This window comes from Callorhinus ursinus, unplaced genomic scaffold (assembly GCF_003265705.2).
Source record: "Callorhinus ursinus isolate GAN/ISIS: 27379988/994484 unplaced genomic scaffold, GSC_fseal_2.0 scaffold2, whole genome shotgun sequence".
Taxonomy (NCBI): Eukaryota; Metazoa; Chordata; class Mammalia; order Carnivora; family Otariidae; genus Callorhinus; species Callorhinus ursinus.
Window position 1 is genome coordinate 51,930,094 of NW_027397064.1, and position 20,102 is coordinate 51,950,195.

Sequence of the window (20,102 nt, forward strand, 5' to 3'; positions counted from 1 at the left end):
TGAAGTCCCAATAGTTCATTTTTGCTTTTGTTTCCTTGCCTGTGTGATGTATCTAGTAAGAAGTTTCTGCGTCTGAGGTTAAAGAAGTTTCTGCCTGTGTTCTCCTCTAGGATTTTGATGGTTTCCTGTGTCACATTAAGGTTTTTCATCCATTTTGACTGTATTTTTGTGTTTGCTGTAAGAAAATGGTCCAGTTTCATTCTTCTGCATGTTGTTTAGACATGTTGAATTTGAGGTGACTTTGAGACACTAAGAGAAAATATGGAAGGGTAGTCCCAAACAGGTCCAGAAATCGGAGAAGTCTGGGCTGGTGACATACTTGTGTGTCATCATATGTGAATGGCAATTAAAAGCATTGATGTGGGTGAGAATTGACCAAGGAAAGTCCTGAGAGTAGGTGAAAAGAGGGCTTTTTAACTGAACTTTGAGAAACTCTAGCATTTAATGACAAGATAGAGGAGGATACTCCTGAAAAGAAGACAGTGAAGGATTGGCCAGAAATGGAGGAGAAAAGTGTGAAGAGTTCTGTGTCATGGAAGCCAGGGGAAGCATTTCAGGATGGAGTTGGGAACGTTGTAGAATGCTGCTGAAAGATCAAATAAGAGAATAACTTAACATGTCCATTAGAATGTACAAGATCGAGGTCACTGAGCATAGAGTGGCAGGGCTGGAATTACATTGGGGTGAATTTGGAATGACATTGAAGTGTGGTGAAGGAGACACCAAGTATAGACAGCTCGTTGAGAATTTGTCTCTGAAGGAAAGATGAGAAATAGTGATGCCTAGAAGTGGCAGAAAAGGGTGGTATTAGTTTGCTAAGGCTGCTGTAATCAAGTACCATAGCCTGGGTGGCTTAAACAACAGAAACTTATTTTCCATGGTTTTGAAGGCCAGAAGTCTAAGATTATGGTGTTAGCAAGGTTGATTCCTTCTGAAGGCATTGAGGAAAGAATCTGTCCCAGATTCTTGGCTTGTTGATGCTCCATCTTATTTCTGTATCTTTACAGTATCTTTCCTCTGTACCTTTCTGTGTCCAAATTTCCTCTCCTTTTAAGGACACCAGTCATATTATGGTCCACTCTAACAACCTCATTTTTTAAACTTATTTATTTATTTATTTTCAACCTCAATCTAATTGCCTCTTAAAAGAAAGACCCTATCTTCATATAAATAGGACTCCATTCTGAAGTACTGAGGCTTAGCACTTCAACCTACGGATTTGGGGGAGGACAACACAGCAGCCCACAACAGGGGTCAGATATAATTTTGTTCTGTTTTTCTTTTTAAAGTAATATTGAAAACTCTCAGAGGTTTAAAGACCAGTGGGAAGTATCTATTTGGAAGGAGGGGTTGAATATACAGGAGAGAAAGGAAATTTAGTACTATCAAGTTCCTCACAAGGTGGAAGTGAATCAATTCCAAAGGACAGTGTTGAAGGGATTAGTGTTAGCATGGAACAGGGAGAACTCCATCATAACAGAAGGAATGATGGGTAGGGTGTGTCCAGAGGTGTCTCCATGTGTAAGTCAGACGTGAAGATGAAGGGGTTCCTATGTGGTGTGTTCTTTTTTTCTATAAAGTAAGAGAAAAGGTCATCTTCTTAGTGGTACAGGTTTGAAGGTGAGGTGGGTGGTGGTGGTTGAGGAAGATGAGGTTAAAGTTAGAGAGGATTCAGTGTTTTCTTTGTGGGGATCGGACGTGTAAAATACCACAGAAATGTAGTTGTATTTTTAGGTAGTGTTGATTTTGGATTTATGGTGGAAACAATGTTGTATAGTCACATGCGTTTTTGGCCTCTATAGATATTTGTCATGGTAGATTTTAAGAGCACATCTCCAAGGTTATACTTTGCATATAAATGTAGCCATTTGAGGGGTCACATTGATATGGATTGGGCACGAAACTGCTTTTGCAGTAAGTTAATATTCACATTGACTGAGCAAGATGTCCTGATTAAAATTAAGTTTTATAACCTAGTTTGGCAAACTATCATCATTAATGCATTTAAATAGACTTGTTTACTGGGGCGTCAGCTTCAATTTGCATCATTTTTATTAGAAATAGTCATACATTTACTGTGTCTACATTACTGATGTTGCACACTAAGAAAAATTACTTTCAGCATATATTAAAAGTGTATGTGTACTTCACTATGAAACTGGTTTTTTGCACCAAGAGTATGTCTTTGCTTTATTGAAAATTTATTTTTTAAATTTATGGCTCATTGAAAGTTCCATGCTAATGAGTTTTTTTTCCCCAGGTATCATGATTTATATTAACCTGCTTCTTTTGTTTGTAGAATATTCTGAAGTCAAAGCTTAAATGTTTAAATAATATTTTAGGTTTTAAAAAATAAAATATAACATAATATGATATTAATTAGTTAAAAATTTTTGAGATGCTTTTATTCCATCCTTAGTTTTAGAATTTAGATATTTCTAGTGAAATTTATATTATTTAAAATACTTAAAAGCTGGTGCGCCTGGTGGTGCAGTCCGTTAAGTGTCTGACTCTTGGTTTTCTGCTCAGCTTGTGACCTCAGGTTGTGAGATGTCAGGCTCCATGTTAAGCCAGAGTCTGCTTAAGACTTTCTCTCCCTCACCCTCTGCTCCTCCCCTGCACACTGTTGTGCTCTGTCTCTCAAGTATGTAAATCAGTAAATCTTTAAAAGAAATAAAATACTTAAAAGCCATTGTATATTTGTCTTTATATCTATATTCGTAATAAATAGCAATAAATGAGACTTGAGTTCCATAAAGGAAATGGAAAATGATTTCAAAATGTTTACATAAGCTTCCTTAAAACTTATACTTTTTATTTCCATTTTTTCCCCCAAAGATTTTATTTATTTGAGAGACAGAGAGAGAAAGAGAGAGAAAGTATGAGCCAAGGTGGGGCAGAGGGAGAGGGAGAAGGAGATTCCCCACTGAGCGACAAGGGACTCAATTCCAGGACCCCGAGATCACAACCTGAGCCAAAGGCAGATGCTTAACTGACTGAGCCACCCAGGAGCCCTCACTTTTTATTTCCATTTTAAAAAATGTTAAAACAGTTCAGAGACTTCCTTAAGAAACCCAGGGATCTTACTGTAAAATGCAGATGTGAGAAACTTTATGCAGAGTGAATGGACACACATCAGTAAGAGAAAGGATGAAAACCAAATGGTCATTTCAGTAGATGCAGAAAAAGCATTTGACAAAGTACAACATCCATTCATGATAAAAATCCTCAACAAAGTAGGTCTAGAGGGAATATACCTTAACATAATGAAGGCCACGTACTAAAAACCCACAACCAACATCTTACTCAGGTATGTGTGCTTTTACCCTAAGATCAGGAACCCCTATGGTCCAACAATCATACTCCTGGGTATTTATCTAAAGAATATGCAAATGCTAATTCAGAGTGATATATACACACCTATGTTGATTACAGCTTTATTTACAATAGCCAAATTATGGGAAGAACCCAAATGTACATCAACTGATGAATGTATAAAGGTGTGGTTTATAGATATACACAATATAATACTCATCCATCAAAAAGAATGAACTCTTGCCATTTGCAATGACATGGGTGGAGCTAGAGAGTATAATGCTAAGCGAAATAAGTCAGTCAGAGAAAGACAAATACCATATGATTTCACTGGTATGTGGAATTTAAGAAACAAAACAAATGAGCAAAGGAGAAAAAAGCAAGTCAAGAAACAGACGTTTAACTGTAGAGAACAAAACTGTTGGTTACCAGAGGTGGGTGGGGGAGTGAAAAAGGTGGTGGGAATTAAGGGGTACACTTACCATGATGAGCAGTGAATAATGTATAGAATTGTTGAATCACTATATTGTACACTTGAAACTAATATAACACTGCACGTTAACTATACTGGAATTAAAATGAAAAACTTAATAGAGTGAATAGACAGGAGTTATACTTTTTTCTTCAGAAAAGTAGGAAAAGCAAAGAGGCTAACAAATACTAATATTTATCTACTGTGCTAAGTGTCTTACATATAATGACCGGTATAATCCTCACAGCACCTTTGTATGGTAGGTAGCATTGATACCATTTTAAAGATGGACAGACCAAAGTCTTTGAACTGGTAGGAGCAGAACCAGAATTTAGAATTGGGACTCATGCCCACTGCTTTCTCATGATTGTGAAAGAGTGATACTTTCCACAGACTAACAGAAACAGGATTCTACTACTCTGCCCCTCCAAAGATAGCTAATACAAAAGATTATAGGGGAAGAGTAGGGATGTTGAGGAGCCAACCCTTGTATTCCAAAGAGCACTTGACAACAAGGGGTTGCAGATGAACTTCGGACTGTGAAAACAGTTTAGCCAAGAAAATTAAAGCACTTAAGTCTATTCCAGTGAATCCAAAATAATACTTTGACATTTTTTTTGTTTTTAAGATTTTGCACTCTATTATTAAAATCTTGTAAAGAGAAAGTGGAAGCTGAGAATATATTAATAGTTAAAAAAGTAGAAAATAAGTGGGCAAAGAACATGAGATTTTAGTAAGCCAACATTTGCAATACATTTGATCTGCTAATATTTAAAAATATACCTGGAGAGATTTCTGTTTTTCAATTTGGAAGAAGTTTTTTAAAAGCAGTAGTCAGTTTGTATACTAAACAGAGGTTATTCTCAGTTAAAACTTTCATTACTCGGATGTTCATATAGAAAAAGGTGTTTTAGGGAACAATTTTATAATGTATACTAACATTACATTGTCATTGAATTCAAGATCTCTACTGAAAATCTTTCCTAGGAAAACAATACAGAATTAGAGAAAAAAAATACTACATAGGAACTTCTGTCTCTATATATATCCTAAGTTTACATTTATGGTGTGTGTGTGTGTATTTGTATATATGTGCTTGTGTGTATATATATATATATTGTACATATATATAGTAGATATTGTATATATACAAGAGTATATGTATATTTATGAATATATATATGTATATAGGTTGGTTGATTAGTTAGTTGGTTAGACAGATAGGGCGGGAGGAAGGCAGGCAGGGTCAGCTTTCTTAAAAAAGAGGTTTGCAACTATTGTAAATTATACCTAGCCACATAGAAAATCATTATAGTTTTGTAGTGTAATGTTAAGTGAAAAACACAGGATAGAAATTGCTTGTACTCATAAGAATTGGCTGGAGCACTTAAATCTGGAGTAACATGAAAGTGCAATGCATGTGAAAAAATAATTGAAAGAAATACACATGATTTTTCCCTATGGTGTGGTACTTTTATATAACTATTAAAAATTCTGTGAACTATTAGATTTTTATTTATTTATTTATTTTAAAGATTTTATTTATTTGACAGAGAAAGACACAGCGAGAGAGGGAACATAAGCAGGGGGAGTGGGAGGGGGAGAAGCAGGCTTCCCGCAGAGCAGGGAGCCCGATGTGGGGCTCGATCCCAGGACTCTGGGACCATGACCTGAGCTGAAGGCAGACGCTTAACGACTGAGCCACCCAGGCGCCCTTCTTTTTTTTTTTTTTTAAAGATCTTATTTACTTACTTGACAGAGAGAGACGCAGCGAGAGAGGGAACACAAGCAGGGGGAGTGGGAGAGGGAGAAGCAGACTTTCCGTGGAACAGGGAGCCCGATGTGGGGCTCGATCCCAGGACCCCGGGACCATGACCTGAGCCGAAGGCAGACGCTTGACGACTGATCCACCTAGGTACTCCAACTATTAGATTTTTAGAGGAATATATTTTAACCTGATAGTAACGGAAATTCAGCATGGGGCTGTAATACTTTGTTATAAAATTCTGAGCTAAGCCTGTCTATCCACAGGGTTGTAGTATTATGCTACGGACACACCCTCATTCACTTCTTAGGAGCTTTCCTAAGTTTACATTTAGGGCATAACCATACATCTGCTGTTGAATTCCTAATTCTAATTCCCCTAGATCTGTCCCATATGGATCTCATCACCTTATGCCTGAACTGTTAGACTGCTTCAAAGACCTGGCAGAAGAAAAATGCCCGATGCTGCTCTGGCAAACCATAGTTCCTCACCTTACACCCTACTGAGTGGTGCCAGTGGGACCTCAGATGGTCTGTGGGTCTGCATGTTTTAGTTCATCCTAAGACCCCTAGGGGGTGTTGCAGTAGTATAATTCTACAGTTAGTTTGTCATTTTTAAAGTGACAAAAGTAGCATTCATAATAGTTAATTACTTAATTCGTTTAGTTTTATCAGTACTTTGAGAAGAACATTTGACTAGGAGTCCGGACACATGGCTTTTAGTCCTAGGTTTTTAATACTGGATTATATTACCTTGGGCAAGTCAGTTAATCTCTGAAATTCAATTTTCTTAAGTGTTAGATAAGAAATTTGACCAATGTCATTTCCGATGTCCCTTCCAACGCAAAATCCTATAGTTCTCTTATTTTCTTATCATCATAAGTTAATTTTTAATCCTCTTTTATGGGAGCATTCCAGATTTCTTTTAGCCTGACAGATGATCAGATAGCTGAAAGCCTAAGGTGCTACAGTGTACATTCTTTCAAATTTTGCTTTTGGAAAAGTTGTCAGATTATAGCCACGTAGTTCAAAAAGAAACATTTATTGCCTTTACAATAGAATTTAAAGAATTTAAATTGGGGTGCCTGGGTGGCTCAGTTGGTTAAGCGACTGCCTTCGGCTCAGGTCATGATCCTGGAGTCCCGGGATCGAGTCCCACGTCGGGCTCCCTGCTCAGCGGGGAGTCTGCTTCTCCCTCTGACCTTCTTCCCTCTCGTGCTCTCTATCTCTCATTCTCTCTCTCTCCCTCTCAAATAAATAAATAAAACCTTTAAAAAAAAAAAGAATGACTATGTTTAAAAAAAAAAAAAGAATTTAAATTAAAAATACTTGAGGAACTGGGGTGCCTGGGTGGCTCAGTCGGTTAAGCGTCTGCCTTCAACTCAAATCATGTTCCGGGGTCCTGAGATCGAGCCCCATCGTTGGGCCCCATATCATTGGGCTCCCTGCTCGGCGGGGAGCCTGCTTCTCCCTCTGCCTGCTGCTTCCCCTGCTTATGCTCTCTCTCTGTCAAGTAAATAAAAATAAAAATTAAAAACTAAAAAATATATTTGAGGAACTTTGGGAGGAGAAAACAGTGAATGTTTGAAGAACTTTTGATTATTTTAAGATTTTGGTCTCAACTTTTATAGGTTGTGAACTGGCTTGAAGGGCCTGGATCAGAACAGCTACGAGCCCAGTGGGGGATTGGAGACTCCATCCGGGCCTCCCAGGCCCTACAGCAGAAACATGAAGAGATTGAGAGCCAGCACAGTGTGAGTGCTTTTCCTCTACAAGTTACAGTGCTGTTATTACTGTGCGTAATGAGTAGCGAGTGGGGTGCTAAGGGATAAGTTGCTATAAACTTTGGTATAGGGACATAAAGTGTAGTATGTTTAATATTTAAAGGCCATAAAGTACATTTTGACCATTCAGTATGTATTTATTGGAAGTTTGGTTTTGCTTTTGGCTCCAAAACAGTTTAATTACATATTTTTATAGAAATAAAATTCATGTGAAACTTTAAAAATTACCATGACAGAATAAAGAGTGATAGTACAAAAATAGAACCTTCGTCTGTAGTCCTGAGACAGAAATTATGATCCTTAAATCCTCAGAGGGAGGCCTGGGATGTCCCTGCTTTATTAGGGCTTCTATAGTACAATTAACACCTGAGAATAGTTGCAGAATTGTTGCGTTAATCACAACTGATGGAGAGTGAGTGTAGAGGGTGCAGGATATCTCTCCATTCTTTGTGTGTTTAGGGGCTGCTACTTGTAACTGTGAAGGGGATGATCAAACAAATCTGTTATAAAATTAGAAAATAATCTATAGGCAGATTATAGATAATAATCGTTCAAGAGGGCTTAAAATTTAGCAACTTGTATCTGGAGGAAGTTGATATATGTTGATAAGCTCTTGCTTTGTTAAAGTTAATTCTTCATTATTGAGAAAGTGATAATCCACTTTGTGGATCAATTCGTTCATCCTTTTTCTCCCCCAAGTCATATTATTTCTGATGATAATTTAAATAGGTTGACTAGAAAAGTGGAAAAAGAAACAAATTCATTAATTTCTACCTCCTTAGATTATCTGGCTTAAAAAATTGATCAGTTTATACACACACACACACACACACACACACACACGGCATTCAACCTTGCATATAATATGAAGAATAAAACATCTTTCCCATAAATAAGTAATAAAAGAAGCTAGCCTTCCCCTCCAAAAAAAAAAAAAACAAAACAACACCAAGTGATCAGAAGATACTGTGATTGGATTTATTTGTTAATTGGGGGGGAAAAAAAGTCACGTGTTCAGGGATGAATATAACATGCGTCATCCTGATCACTAGGATCTAAATGCACAATAATAGAGAACTGAAAAAAATTGATCAATAATAATTTAAACTCTGGACCCAGATGAGATTTATGGACTTTGTGAACATCTAATTTTTTCTTTTCCCTTTAACTTCCCCAGTTGAAGTGGTAATTAAAAGTTGGATGGTATTAATAAATGTATATTTTAACTAAATGAGATTAAAGAATAAATGTTGAATCTGCTTTTCTCAGGAATAAATTTGAATTGTTGACCAGGTATCATTTACTCTTTACTAAAGATGTATTTTAACAATATGACATTATTTTCCTCTTTCATACATACCATTCTGTTTAGTTCCTTATATTGTTTTCTTTGTAATATTCCCCAAATCAGCTTTAATAATTGCAGTATGGCAGATAAAATATACACTGTACTCTATAGGACTTTTAAGCTAGCTGAGAGAATAATATAGAAGAGGTTTCACAAGATTTGGATTTGGAATCTTCTAAAGATAGTGCATATATTGCCTGCAATTTTCCTAATTAGTACTTGTAAGAGAGTGATTGATTGATAGGGAAGGAAAAGGGCAAAGGGAGAGGGAGAGAGAATCTTAACGCAGGCTCCATGCCCACTGCAGAGCCCCATGCGCTGCTTGATCTCACAACCCTGAGATCATGACCTGAGCCGAGATCAAGAGTTGGGTATTTAACTGACTGAGTCACCCGAGCACCCCAGTACTTGTACGAGTTTAAAAATGAAATCCTGTAATTGAAAAAAAAATCTGTATATTTTATTCATTTCACAGGGTCCAACATAATGTTTTTTCCTTTTATGCTAAAAAAAAAAAATACTGAATAATTTGTATTTAATTTATAACCCCTGTTCTGAGGTTATAATCTTTTAATGTTCTTGGTACTTTTTATTTTTTTATTTTAATTTTATTTATGTTTTTAGAGAGGGAAGGGAGGGACAGAGGGAAAAGGAGAGAGAGAATTTTTTTTTAAGATTTTAAGGGGCACCTGGATGGCTCAGTTGGTTAAGTGTCTGCCTTTGGCTCAGGTCATGATCCCAGGGTCCTGGAATCGAGCCCCATGTCAGGCTCTGCTCAGTGGGGAGCCTGCTTCTCCCTCTCCCTCTGCCTGCCTCTTTTTCTCTCTCTCTCTGTGTCAAATAAATTTTTAAAAAATCTTTAAAGATTTTGGGGCGCCTGGGGGGCTCAGTTGTTAAGCGTCTGCCTTCGGCTCAGGTCATGATCCCAGGGTCCTGGGATCGAGCCCCTCATCGGGCTCCCTGCTCTGCGGGGAGCCTGCTTCTCCCTCTCCCACTCCCCCTGCTTGTGTTCCTGCTCTCGCTGTGTCTTTCTCTGTCAAAAAATAAATAAAATCTTAAAAAATTAAAAAATTAAAAAAGATCTCTAAAGATTTTATTTATTTGAGAGAGAACACGCGCACACGTCACGCAAGGAGGGCGGAGGGGGCAGAGGGAGAGGACCTCAAGCAGACTCCGTGCTCAGCCCACCACAGGGCTCTATCTCATGATCCTGAGATCATGACCTGAACCAAAACCGAGAGTTGGAGTTTAATCCACTGAGCCACTCAGGCGCCCCTCTTGGTACTTTTTTTTTTTTTTTTTAAGATTTTATTTATTTATCTGAGAGAGAGCACATGAGAGGGGGGAGGGTCAGAGGGAGAAGCAGACTCCCTGCTGAGCAGGGAGCCCGATGTGGGACTCGATCCCGGGACTCCAGGATCATGACCTGAGCCGAAGGCAGACACCCAACCGACTGAGCCACCCAGGCGCCTGATACTTTTTAAATTACTTAATTCCGTTGGTATTTTTGATATTGACTGTGACTTACTTGAACCCTGTGGATTGTTCTGGAGCATGTTACTATAGGATAACTATATCCTGTAATTTGTACCCTTTTTGGTTCTTCTTTTTTTTTTTAATTGTATTTATTTATTTGTCAGAGAGAGAATGAGAAAGAGAGAGAGAGAGAGAGAACGCACACAAGCATACACAAGTAGGGGAGTGGAGGCCGAGGGAGAAGCAGGCTCCACACTGAGCAAGGACCCTGATGTGGGTGGGACTCAGTCCCAGGACCCTGGGATCATGACCTGAGCTGAAGGCAGACACTTAATCATCTGAGCCACCCAGGCATCCCACCCTTTTTGGTTCTTGAAAACAGTATTTGCTATAAAACATTCTAGACTTTATCCAGAGGATTTAGTTATGAAAGTATCCCCGAAGTCCTTTAAATAAAGATATGTGACACATGAGGGTCCTAAAGACAGGATTTATCTATATTTTACAATTTTTTAAAGATATCAAGAGGAGTAATTATACTTTGAAGTTGGATTATATACCTATTATAAAGAAGTTCACAGAAGGAATTGAAAAGCATATTTTTTTTTATTTTTATTTTTTTATAAGCTCAGATATTAGGGACTAAAATCTTTTTTTTTATTATGTTATGTTAATCCCCATACATTACATCATTAGTTTTTGATGTAGTGTTCCATGATTCGATGTTTGCATATAACACGCAGTGCTCCATGCAGTATGTGCCCTCTTTAATACCCATCACCAGGCTAACCCATTCCCCTACCCCCCTCCCCTCTAGAACCCTCAGTTTGTTTCTCAGAGTCCATAGTGTCTCATGGTTCGTCTCCCCCTCCAATTCCCCACCTTCATTTTTCCCTTCCTGCTATATTCTTTTTTTTTTTAACATATAATGTATTATTTGTTTCAGAGGTACAGAAAAGCACATTTTATGTTGCATATAGTATGGATGAAATTACAAATTGTATACATAGAGATTCTTGTGTTTAGATTTTTGTTTTTGTATTTTTATTGATAAAGTTTACAACTGTTTATTTTACTTATTTTTTAAAATTTTTTTTATTTACTTGAGAGATCGAGAGAGAGAGACTGCACAAGCAGGGGTGCAGCAGATGGAGAGGGAGAAGCAGGCTTCCTGCCGAGCAGGGAGCCCCATGCGGGGCTCGATCCCAGGACCCTGAGATCATGACCTGAGCCAAAGGCAGACGCTTAACGACTGAGCCACCCAGACGCCCCAACCATCACCTTATTTTTATACATAAACAAATTGAGAGGGAACATTTTTCGATCACTGGATAGCTGGACAAGTGTTAAAACACCAGTCTCTTCATACTCATGAAATTCTTTTTCCCCTCTCTATATCTCTGTATTTCTCTCTCTCTCTCCCTTTCTATATTTTTCTCTCTGTCAGTTTGTCTGTCTCACTCGCTTACTAGCTCGCTCTCAGAGAAAGCTAAATTTCATGGATGTGCTTAAGATAACAGAATTTTTTTCATTCCTATTCTCTTAATACTTGAGGACATATGCACATATATTGATGTTTGTGTTCAGGGACATAGTGCTCAAAGAAAAGAAACATTGATGACTTACGGATTTCATTTCTTTAAATGATGTATGTTAGTTTCAAAATTGGAAGGTGGGGACAAATTGGATGGGAATGTAGAAGAAACAGAATTGGTCATGAGTTGATAGTTACTGAAGATGGATGGCACAAGGGGTTCATTATACTGTTCTTTCCACTTTTGAATAGTTTGAAATTTTTCATTCTGCAAGGTTTACAAATGAGAATTGCATTGTTTTAATCAGTAGGTGGCACTACATTGTCACCTTGAGAATAGGTTGATGCAGGATGAGTATATTAGCTTATGATGTTCTAATATTTTATTAAAAGCTTTCTTTTCTCTTTGTAAATAAGAGTCAACACTTTAAAGCATATGTTGGAGTTGTTCAGGTCTTAATGAAGTTATGACAAATTTCTAGTGTATTGATTGCTTAATAGGGGTAGAAATTAACATACCATTTTGTATTAAATCACTCTGTCAAGTATTAAATTTTAGATTCTTCATAAAAGCATAATTCATAAAACAAAAACCCAAATTTATTAGAATATTTAGTATTAATATACAGAAAATGAAAATCTTACTAATTGTAGTTCTTTGTCAAGGAGTGTCAAAAAGTTTGTTTTTTTAATATGAGGTAAGCACAACAAAAAATATCAAGGTATAAGAAAATGATTATACTTAAAATACATTTTAAAGTGTTTTAGTTCAGTAATCTTATTTTATCTTTTGGGTTGAGGTAGGTGTTATTAGGAAAAACACATCATAGGAATGTGCAGGAGTATAAATCTCTGAAGCTTTAGGATTCCATTCGTATCTCCGATCTCACAATGTTGACTTTTGGTCTTCAAAGTGAACACTGTTATGTTGTGCCCAGTAGTAAGCAGCGAAACAGACGTACATGAAGAATGATCACCTATCTCATTGGACATACTAGACTTAATTAAGTGAGCTGGCAGTGTTTCTTTCCTCCTAGATTGGGATTCCTGTTTCTTGGTTTAAGCATAAATACCCATTACTTCACCAGCTGTGCATCACCACCAGTTCCCGCATGATTCCAGTGTCAATCCTGATGACTACCTCTGTCCTAGTATGTGAGCATTCAAGCTCATCTTACCTACCATCTAATTCTAAATTACATGTCTTGGAATTGATTTTTTTTTTCTGTGCAGTTAAATGTTCATTTTTGGCTGTCACAACTGGGAGGGCACAATGCTGATGCATCTAGTGGGCAGAGGCCAGTGATGCAGCTAAATTACCCTATAATGCACAGGACAGCCCTTACACCAAAGATCTATCTGGCCCAAAGCATCATAGGGCCAAGATTGAGAAACCCTGTTCTGTACAACAGTAATGATATTATCTGTCTTATCTGTCTTATTGGTTATTGTATAAATTAATCACATACTATCTGTAAAATACTTTTGAAACCACAGAGTGATTATAAAGGTTAATGGAGATGGGTTTAAAGCAGAAAATACAACTTGAGAAAAATATCACAGTAGTGTTCTAAAATAGGTAGGTCACAGGATGGCCAAAACTGAACTGAATGCAGCCTGTTCGCCTAAGGTTCTATAAATTTTATATTCTCCTATTTCCTAGGAAGAAACATTTTGATTAATTTGAAGAGAGAGAGAGTGTGTGTGTGTGTGTCTCTGTGCATGCCAGATTTTTTTTCCCTGATATCTCAGGGAGACTGATTATTTCTTTAGGACAACCTCAGTTCCTCATGTGAGTTTCTTTAATTTAAAGTGTTAATTTCAAGAAAAATACTAGTTCTTAAATTGTTTGCATCCTTGTCCTGGTTACTAGGGCCTTTATTTTACAGATAGGTTCAGATTAGAAAAAAATCAACTCTAGGATGGTTGTTCTTAAACCTTAGTGGTCCTAGGAGTCACCTGAAGTGATTGTTAAACTGCCTGTTGCAGAGCCATATGCCCACAGACCCTGATTTAGTAGATCAGGGGTGGAGCTTAGGTATTTTTAGTAAGCACCCCTGGTAATATGATATAGATAGTCCTCACTGTAAAACATAGTGACCCAGGATGCTAATCCTTTAGTCTGCTATTTTTCTCTGAATCATGACTGTTACTTCTTCAAAGAATCGGATCTATTTGTTTAGAGCATTAACTGAATTTACAAGTACTTTGGGAAGACTGTGAAATCCCTTTCTATTTTAGAACACTACTGTGATATTTTTCTCAAGTTGTATTTTCTGCTTTAAACCCATCTCCATTAACCTTTATAATCACTCTGTGGTTTCAAAAGTATTTTACAGATAGTATTATGTGATTAATTTATACAATAACCAATAAGATAGATAAGACAGATAATATCATTACTGTTGTACAGAACAGGGTTTCTCAATCTTGGCCCTATGATGCTTTGGGCCAGATAGATCTTTGGTGTAAGGGCTGTCCTGTGCATTATAGGGTAATTTAGCTGCATCACTGGCCTCTGCCCACTAGATGCATCAGCATTGTGCCCTCCCAGTTGTGACAGCCAAAAATGTCTCTGGATGTTGCAAAATGTTCCCTCTGAAGCAAAATAGCCCCCAATTGAAAATAACTGCTATAAAGAAACAGGTTCTGAGAGATAAGTCACTTAATGAAGATGACACCCTTTGTAAGGAGAAAAGACCTTGAGTTCGTCTTTCAAATCCATTGTTCTTTTCTCTGCATCTGACTACATTGTCTGTATAATAATATTCAGAGATTTCATAGTAGTTCAAGCAATAAAACAATATGACAAATTAAAGAAACCCAAGTTTTAGGTACAGGGCACAAAAGTAGAACACATTTAGAGCAGTACCTGTTACCTACTTAATTTAATGTCAGCTAATCTACAATGTCTGACATAAAGTGTTTTATATGTTCATTCAGTACATATTAACTGAGCACCTACTAAATGTCACATGTTGTTCTAGGCTCTTGGGATATTACCACTGTCTTATAATATGGAACTTAAATTCATATTGGGAAAGAGGGAGTGGAGAGCAGGTAAGGCAAGGCTTTTAGGAAAGGCCTCTCTGAGGAGATCACATTTAATCAGAAACCTTGATATGAAGGAGTAATTCAAGCAAAAGGCAGCTGAGATTGAGGACACAGAAGTAAAAACACTGCAGGTTGGAGCTTACTTGCCATTGTAAAGGAACAGCAGGTATGTTGGTGGTGTTGCAGTGCAGTGAGCAAGGTAAGGAGTCACACAAAACAATGTTTCTGAGGGAGTCAGGGGCCAAATCATGTCCATTTAGCCCACAAAAGGGAGTTGACATTTATTTTTTTTTTAAAAATTTTATTTGTCAGAGGGAGAGACAGAGCACAAGCTGCTGGGGGGAGCGGCAGGCAGAGGGAAGAAGCAGACTCCCCGATGAGCAGGGAACCCAACGTGGGGCTCGATCCCAGGACCCTGGGATCATGACCTGAGCTGAAGGCAGATGCTTAACTGACTGAGCCACCCAGGCACCCCTTGACATTTATTTTAAATGTTACATGAAATCATTGGAGGGATTTTTGAGCAGAGCACTGATTTATGTTTTTAAAAGGTCTCTGGCTACCATATGGAAAATAAGGACTAGGGACAAACAGCAAAACAGGAAGACAGGAGACTAATAGAATGAAGGCAGTAGATGTAATGAGAAGTTGTCAGATTCCTGAGGTTGAGCCAGGAAGACTCACTCTTGGAAAAATCAGGTGTTTGGCTTTAGCCACTCTTAAGTTGGGGAAGACTGGGAGAGAAGCAGCTTGGGAGCTACAGAATTAGTAGCTTTGGGGACAGGTTAAATTTTAGATGTCTCATACTCATCCAAGTGGAGATAGTGAGTAGACACTTGGGTATTACTGTTGGGTTCAGGGAAGGGGACAAGGTGAGGATATTAATGTGGGAATTATCAGCATATAGATATTATTTAAAGGCATGAGACTAGATGAACTCATCCAAGCCCAAAGAGTATTGATTCAGAAGAAAAGAGCCTTTGGAAAGCTGAGCACCAGGTCACTCCTACTAAATTTAGAGGTCAAGAAGCAGAAGGAGGGCCAGCAGAGCTGTTGTTTGAGGGAAGAATAGAAAAAGGCATTTCAAGGAGGAAGTGGTTACCTTTGTGAAACGCAACTGAAAGGCCCAAATAAGGTAAAGACTGAGAATTTGCTAAGAGCAGGAAAGACAAAATCCTGATTAGAATGGGTTAAAAAGAGAATGGGGAATAGAAGATAGAATTTGTATAGGGTACTCCTTTAAGGGATGGTCTTGGTCTTGAGTCTTTTTTTTTAATTGAAGTTTAATTTATATATAGTAATATATATTACATAAAATACACATCTTAAGTGTATATTTTGTTTTTTAATATAAGATACTGCAGCTTATTTGTATGCTGGTGGAAATAATCCAATTGAAAAGAATGAATTGATGATGCGAGGGAGAAGATAAGTGCAAGGGCAAGGCCTTGTGTAGGCAACAGAGCACAGAGATAGCGCACGTGACGTGGCTGCCCGAGAAATGGGGACAGTTCATCTGCTCTTTTAGTGGGGAGGGCAAAGCATAGGGCTGCAGAAAGAGGGAGGGTCATAGATTTGTCAGTGAGAAGATGAGAGAGTTCTCTTCTGATTGCTTCCTATTGAATTAAGTTAGATTTTTGGCTGAGAATGAAGAGGGGGAAAGGGAGTTGGAGATTTAAGTAGTGAAGAAAGCAAATAATCATGAGAGAGTGGGAAAGTGAATTGACTAGAGAAACGTAATAGGATTGCTGAAGGCCTATTTGAGGTTATTTATATAGACTTTATATATTTTTATGTGGAGAGAGTCTATATATTTATATGTACTATAACTTTAAAAAGACAGCTGTTTGCATCGTTGTTATTATCCAGCCATGTTGCTTCTCTGGTGTAGGTATACAGTAGGCAGAGAAACTAGGTCTGGGGTCTTGATAGGTGGATTGGATGGAAGGAAGAGAGCAGGGCATGAGCATGGGTTGTGCTCTCAGAGGTGATTATAGCTCTGACCAAAGAGAGAAGTGAGGGCGTGAGACTCTTCAGTGCTGCACTGTGAAGCAGCAGGTCAGTGGATTGGGCAGTCTCATAGGGTTGGAGGAGTGGTGAGTGTCCTAAAGGGTGTGAATGAGAGAGTCAGTCGCTGGGGGCTGGAGAATGAGATTCTTAAAGATTTGGGAGCTGTATGGTAATACATGATTATGACAAGAATTTACGTGTGTTGGAGTAGGTAGCTGAGATAGGGTGGGGACAGGATGGTTGCAAGTGAGAGAGGGAATCGGGCAGAGTTAGGAGTGCTGTGTGGGTGTGTACATGGTGGGGGTCGGTGGGGAGGCTGGCCCAAAGAGGAGGGCCGTGACCTTTGTCAAACTCCCCGGAAGAGGGTGCTTAATGGGAAAGGCTTGGAAGGATGTCATCCGGCAGCATGCACTTTAAAGGAGATGTGGGTCTTGAGAGAAAGGGAGAAGAAATGGTCTGGTAATAATTTTCTCTGAGGACGGACAGGTTTCAGGTAGAACAAGAAAGGAAAGGAAACATTTCGAGACCAGGATGAAGCTATACACAATAGATATTGACGTTGACAAGAGTGAGTTCTGGGGGTCATGTGCAAGGATTTGGGGGTTGGGGACTTCTCATCCTCACTTCTAAGTAATTTTGCCTTACAAAATTACCATATATGTTACTTAGTTTATCTGGAGGAATTATAAAATTCAGCCAATTGATCCTTAATTTACAACATGTCTGTTACAGGAATGGTTTGCAGTGTATGTGGAACTTAACCAGCAAATTGCAGCGCTCTTAAATGCTGGGGATGAGGAAGATCTTGTAGAACTGAAGTCACTGCAGCAACAACTTAGTGATGTTTGCTATCGACAGGCCAGTCAGCTGGAATTTAGGCAGAATCTCTTACAAGCAGCTCTTGAATTTCATGGTGTTGCCCAAGATGTAAGTGTCTACTCTGATTGCTTTTCTGTTCTTCAAATGATCTGAACACTTATCTGCACATAATTTTTGCAGGTTTGCATGTCTCCTAATTATTTTTCTGGAACAATAAAATAATTTACTCGTGGGGAGATGATAAAAGTCTTTGATTTTTTTTTTAATTTTCATTTTTAAGTCATTTTGCATGCAACTAAACCTTTTTTGTCTAAATAGTGTTCCAACCTAGTAGATGTATTTCATTTTGATTGTTTCTCTGTTTATGCTTTATAACATAGATTGAAATGGAAGTTTCAGTACTTTCTTATATTCTGCTGACCTGGATGTAAATCTTTGTTTTCCTGGTGCATGCATCTGTTTGTTCTGTCTTTTCAGATAACATGTATTCTAATTATTAGTCCTTGTCTTTTAACAGCATAGTCTTTTTCAAGTGTAATTGTGATAACCTCATTAGATATAAACCTCATTAATCATTAAACACTTTAGATGCTGATTACATCAGGGTTATCTCTTTGGTGTCCCTCTGCTTTAGTTGTCTCAGCAGTTGGATGGCTTATTAGGGATGTTGTGCGTAGATGTAGCACCAGCTGATGGAGCATCGATTCAGCAGACTTTAAAACTGCTTGAAGAGAAGCTGAAAAGTGTTGGTAAGCAGATTTTAAAAATGCTGAAACATAAGGGTTCTTTTTTTAGAAATATCATTACTGTTAGACAAGTCAACTTATACTGAACTAATTATAATTATTTATAGGAAACACAGGAAAAATTAGTATAAAATAGGTTTTATTCCCTTGAAGGGTGTAATACGTGCTAAAATTTTTATTTTTCATTGATGATCAGTCACCCTTCCTTCATTGGGCCTTTAGCCTTTCTTCTTCATCCAGCTATATCTACAGGTGCTATGTCTTGCATATACTCTGAACAGTTATTTGTAGTGCATGCATAAGGTGTAATTAGCTGTGAAGTGTTCTGTGATAAATCCTGTATGCCCCAAACTGTGTTTTATGCAATGATTTTTGTTGTTGCTATATCCTAACCTTGTGAATAAATAGTCGGTTTGGTTCTGTGCATTTGTTTCTCCATATTGGGAATATTGCCAAGGTTACCTACTCTCCCAAGGGGAGGATGATCCCATTTCACTTGACACCAAGGCCTTTTACATTTTACTACAGTAGGAAGGAAATACAGTGAATTTCCTTAGGTCATGACTGGAGAGGAGATAGTGGATGTACAAATGGGAATGGAGGGTTGTTCCGGGTAGGATAGGAGGGCAAAGGGGAATGGAGGCGAGGAAGCAGAAACCTAAGACAGTTTTAGTAGAAAGTGGTGACATGTGATTGAACCAGATTAATTAATTATTGAAAAGGATTTGAGGGAATTTGAAAAATCATGTTTGTATAGGTATTTTACTTGTTAGCAGCCTTTGTTATTTTAACACATAGGCATAATATGTATCTTGTAATTAATTTGCCAAATGCAATTTATTTCAAAGCATCAGAAGTTTTCTAGAGCCATACTTCTCCTTTAAAAAAGAAAAGAAGAATTCCTGTGTGCTTGTCTGGTTTGGAATACTATAAATCTATCCTAAATATTGCTTTTCATTAGGTGTAAGCTGGAAGATGCCTGAATCAAAATATTCAGCATCCTTTTTCAGTGATAATGCATTGCTTGAATGCTTTGAAGTTTTGTAACTCTTATACGTTATTTTTAACAAAATATTTGCCTTGTTCTAAAAATTGGACTACATAAAAGCACAAAGGAAACAAATTGAAAAATATTAGTAACCAAAATAGAAATTTTCACACTTTCTTCCTGCTTTCAGTTTTCAAAAATAATTACCATCAATGGAAATTAACCTTTTGGAAATTCTCTTTAGGCAGAATTTGGCTTGAGAAGGGAGCTCAATTTAAACCACATATAAAGGGGTTTATTGCTTGAAGTGTTCAGAGAACCCCATCCCAAGATAGTTTAATGTACAAAGCTGTGATGCTTGGAATCCAAGTACAATATCTGCTGAGAGGATTTACTTGAGGGAGGGAAAGCACCTCCTTTGTTTTAGAGATTAAATCTAGGAACTTTTGTTTTAGATGTAGGATTACAAGGTTTGCGTGAAAAAGGTCAAGGACTTCTGGATCAGATCTCCAATCAGGCATCCTGGGCCTATGGAAAGGATGTAACCATTGAAAATAAAGAAAATGTGGACCACATACAAGGAGTGATGGAAGATATGCAGCTTAGGAAACAAAGGCAAAGTTTGACTGTTAATGTTAATTTTTGCTAAAGTAACATAATAAAATGAGAAGTGATATAATTTGTTTTCCATACAAAATAGAAGTTGTAACCTGTTAATATAGTAGGCATGTAGTAGGTTTTGGTGAATGTAATTATTGTATATAATTGTACTAACAAATAATGACAATTTGT

At 37.7% G+C, this 20,102-nt stretch overlaps 1 protein-coding gene across 4 annotated transcripts in view; it reads left to right on the forward strand.

Annotated features, from left to right (window-relative positions):
* Positions 1–20,102, forward strand: part of SESTD1 (SEC14 and spectrin domain containing 1) — a 133,789-nt gene that overhangs the window by 94,338 nt on the left and 19,349 nt on the right. For all 4 annotated transcript variants that reach the window (XM_025849227.2, XM_073881826.1, XM_025849220.2 and 1 more), the window contains 4 exons: positions 7,183–7,305; positions 17,490–17,684; positions 18,211–18,325; positions 19,766–19,925. In XM_025849227.2, coding sequence (XP_025705012.1) covers positions 7,183–7,305; positions 17,490–17,684; positions 18,211–18,325; positions 19,766–19,925 — 593 coding nt within the window. The remainder of the gene's footprint in view (positions 1–7,182; positions 7,306–17,489; positions 17,685–18,210; positions 18,326–19,765; positions 19,926–20,102) is intronic.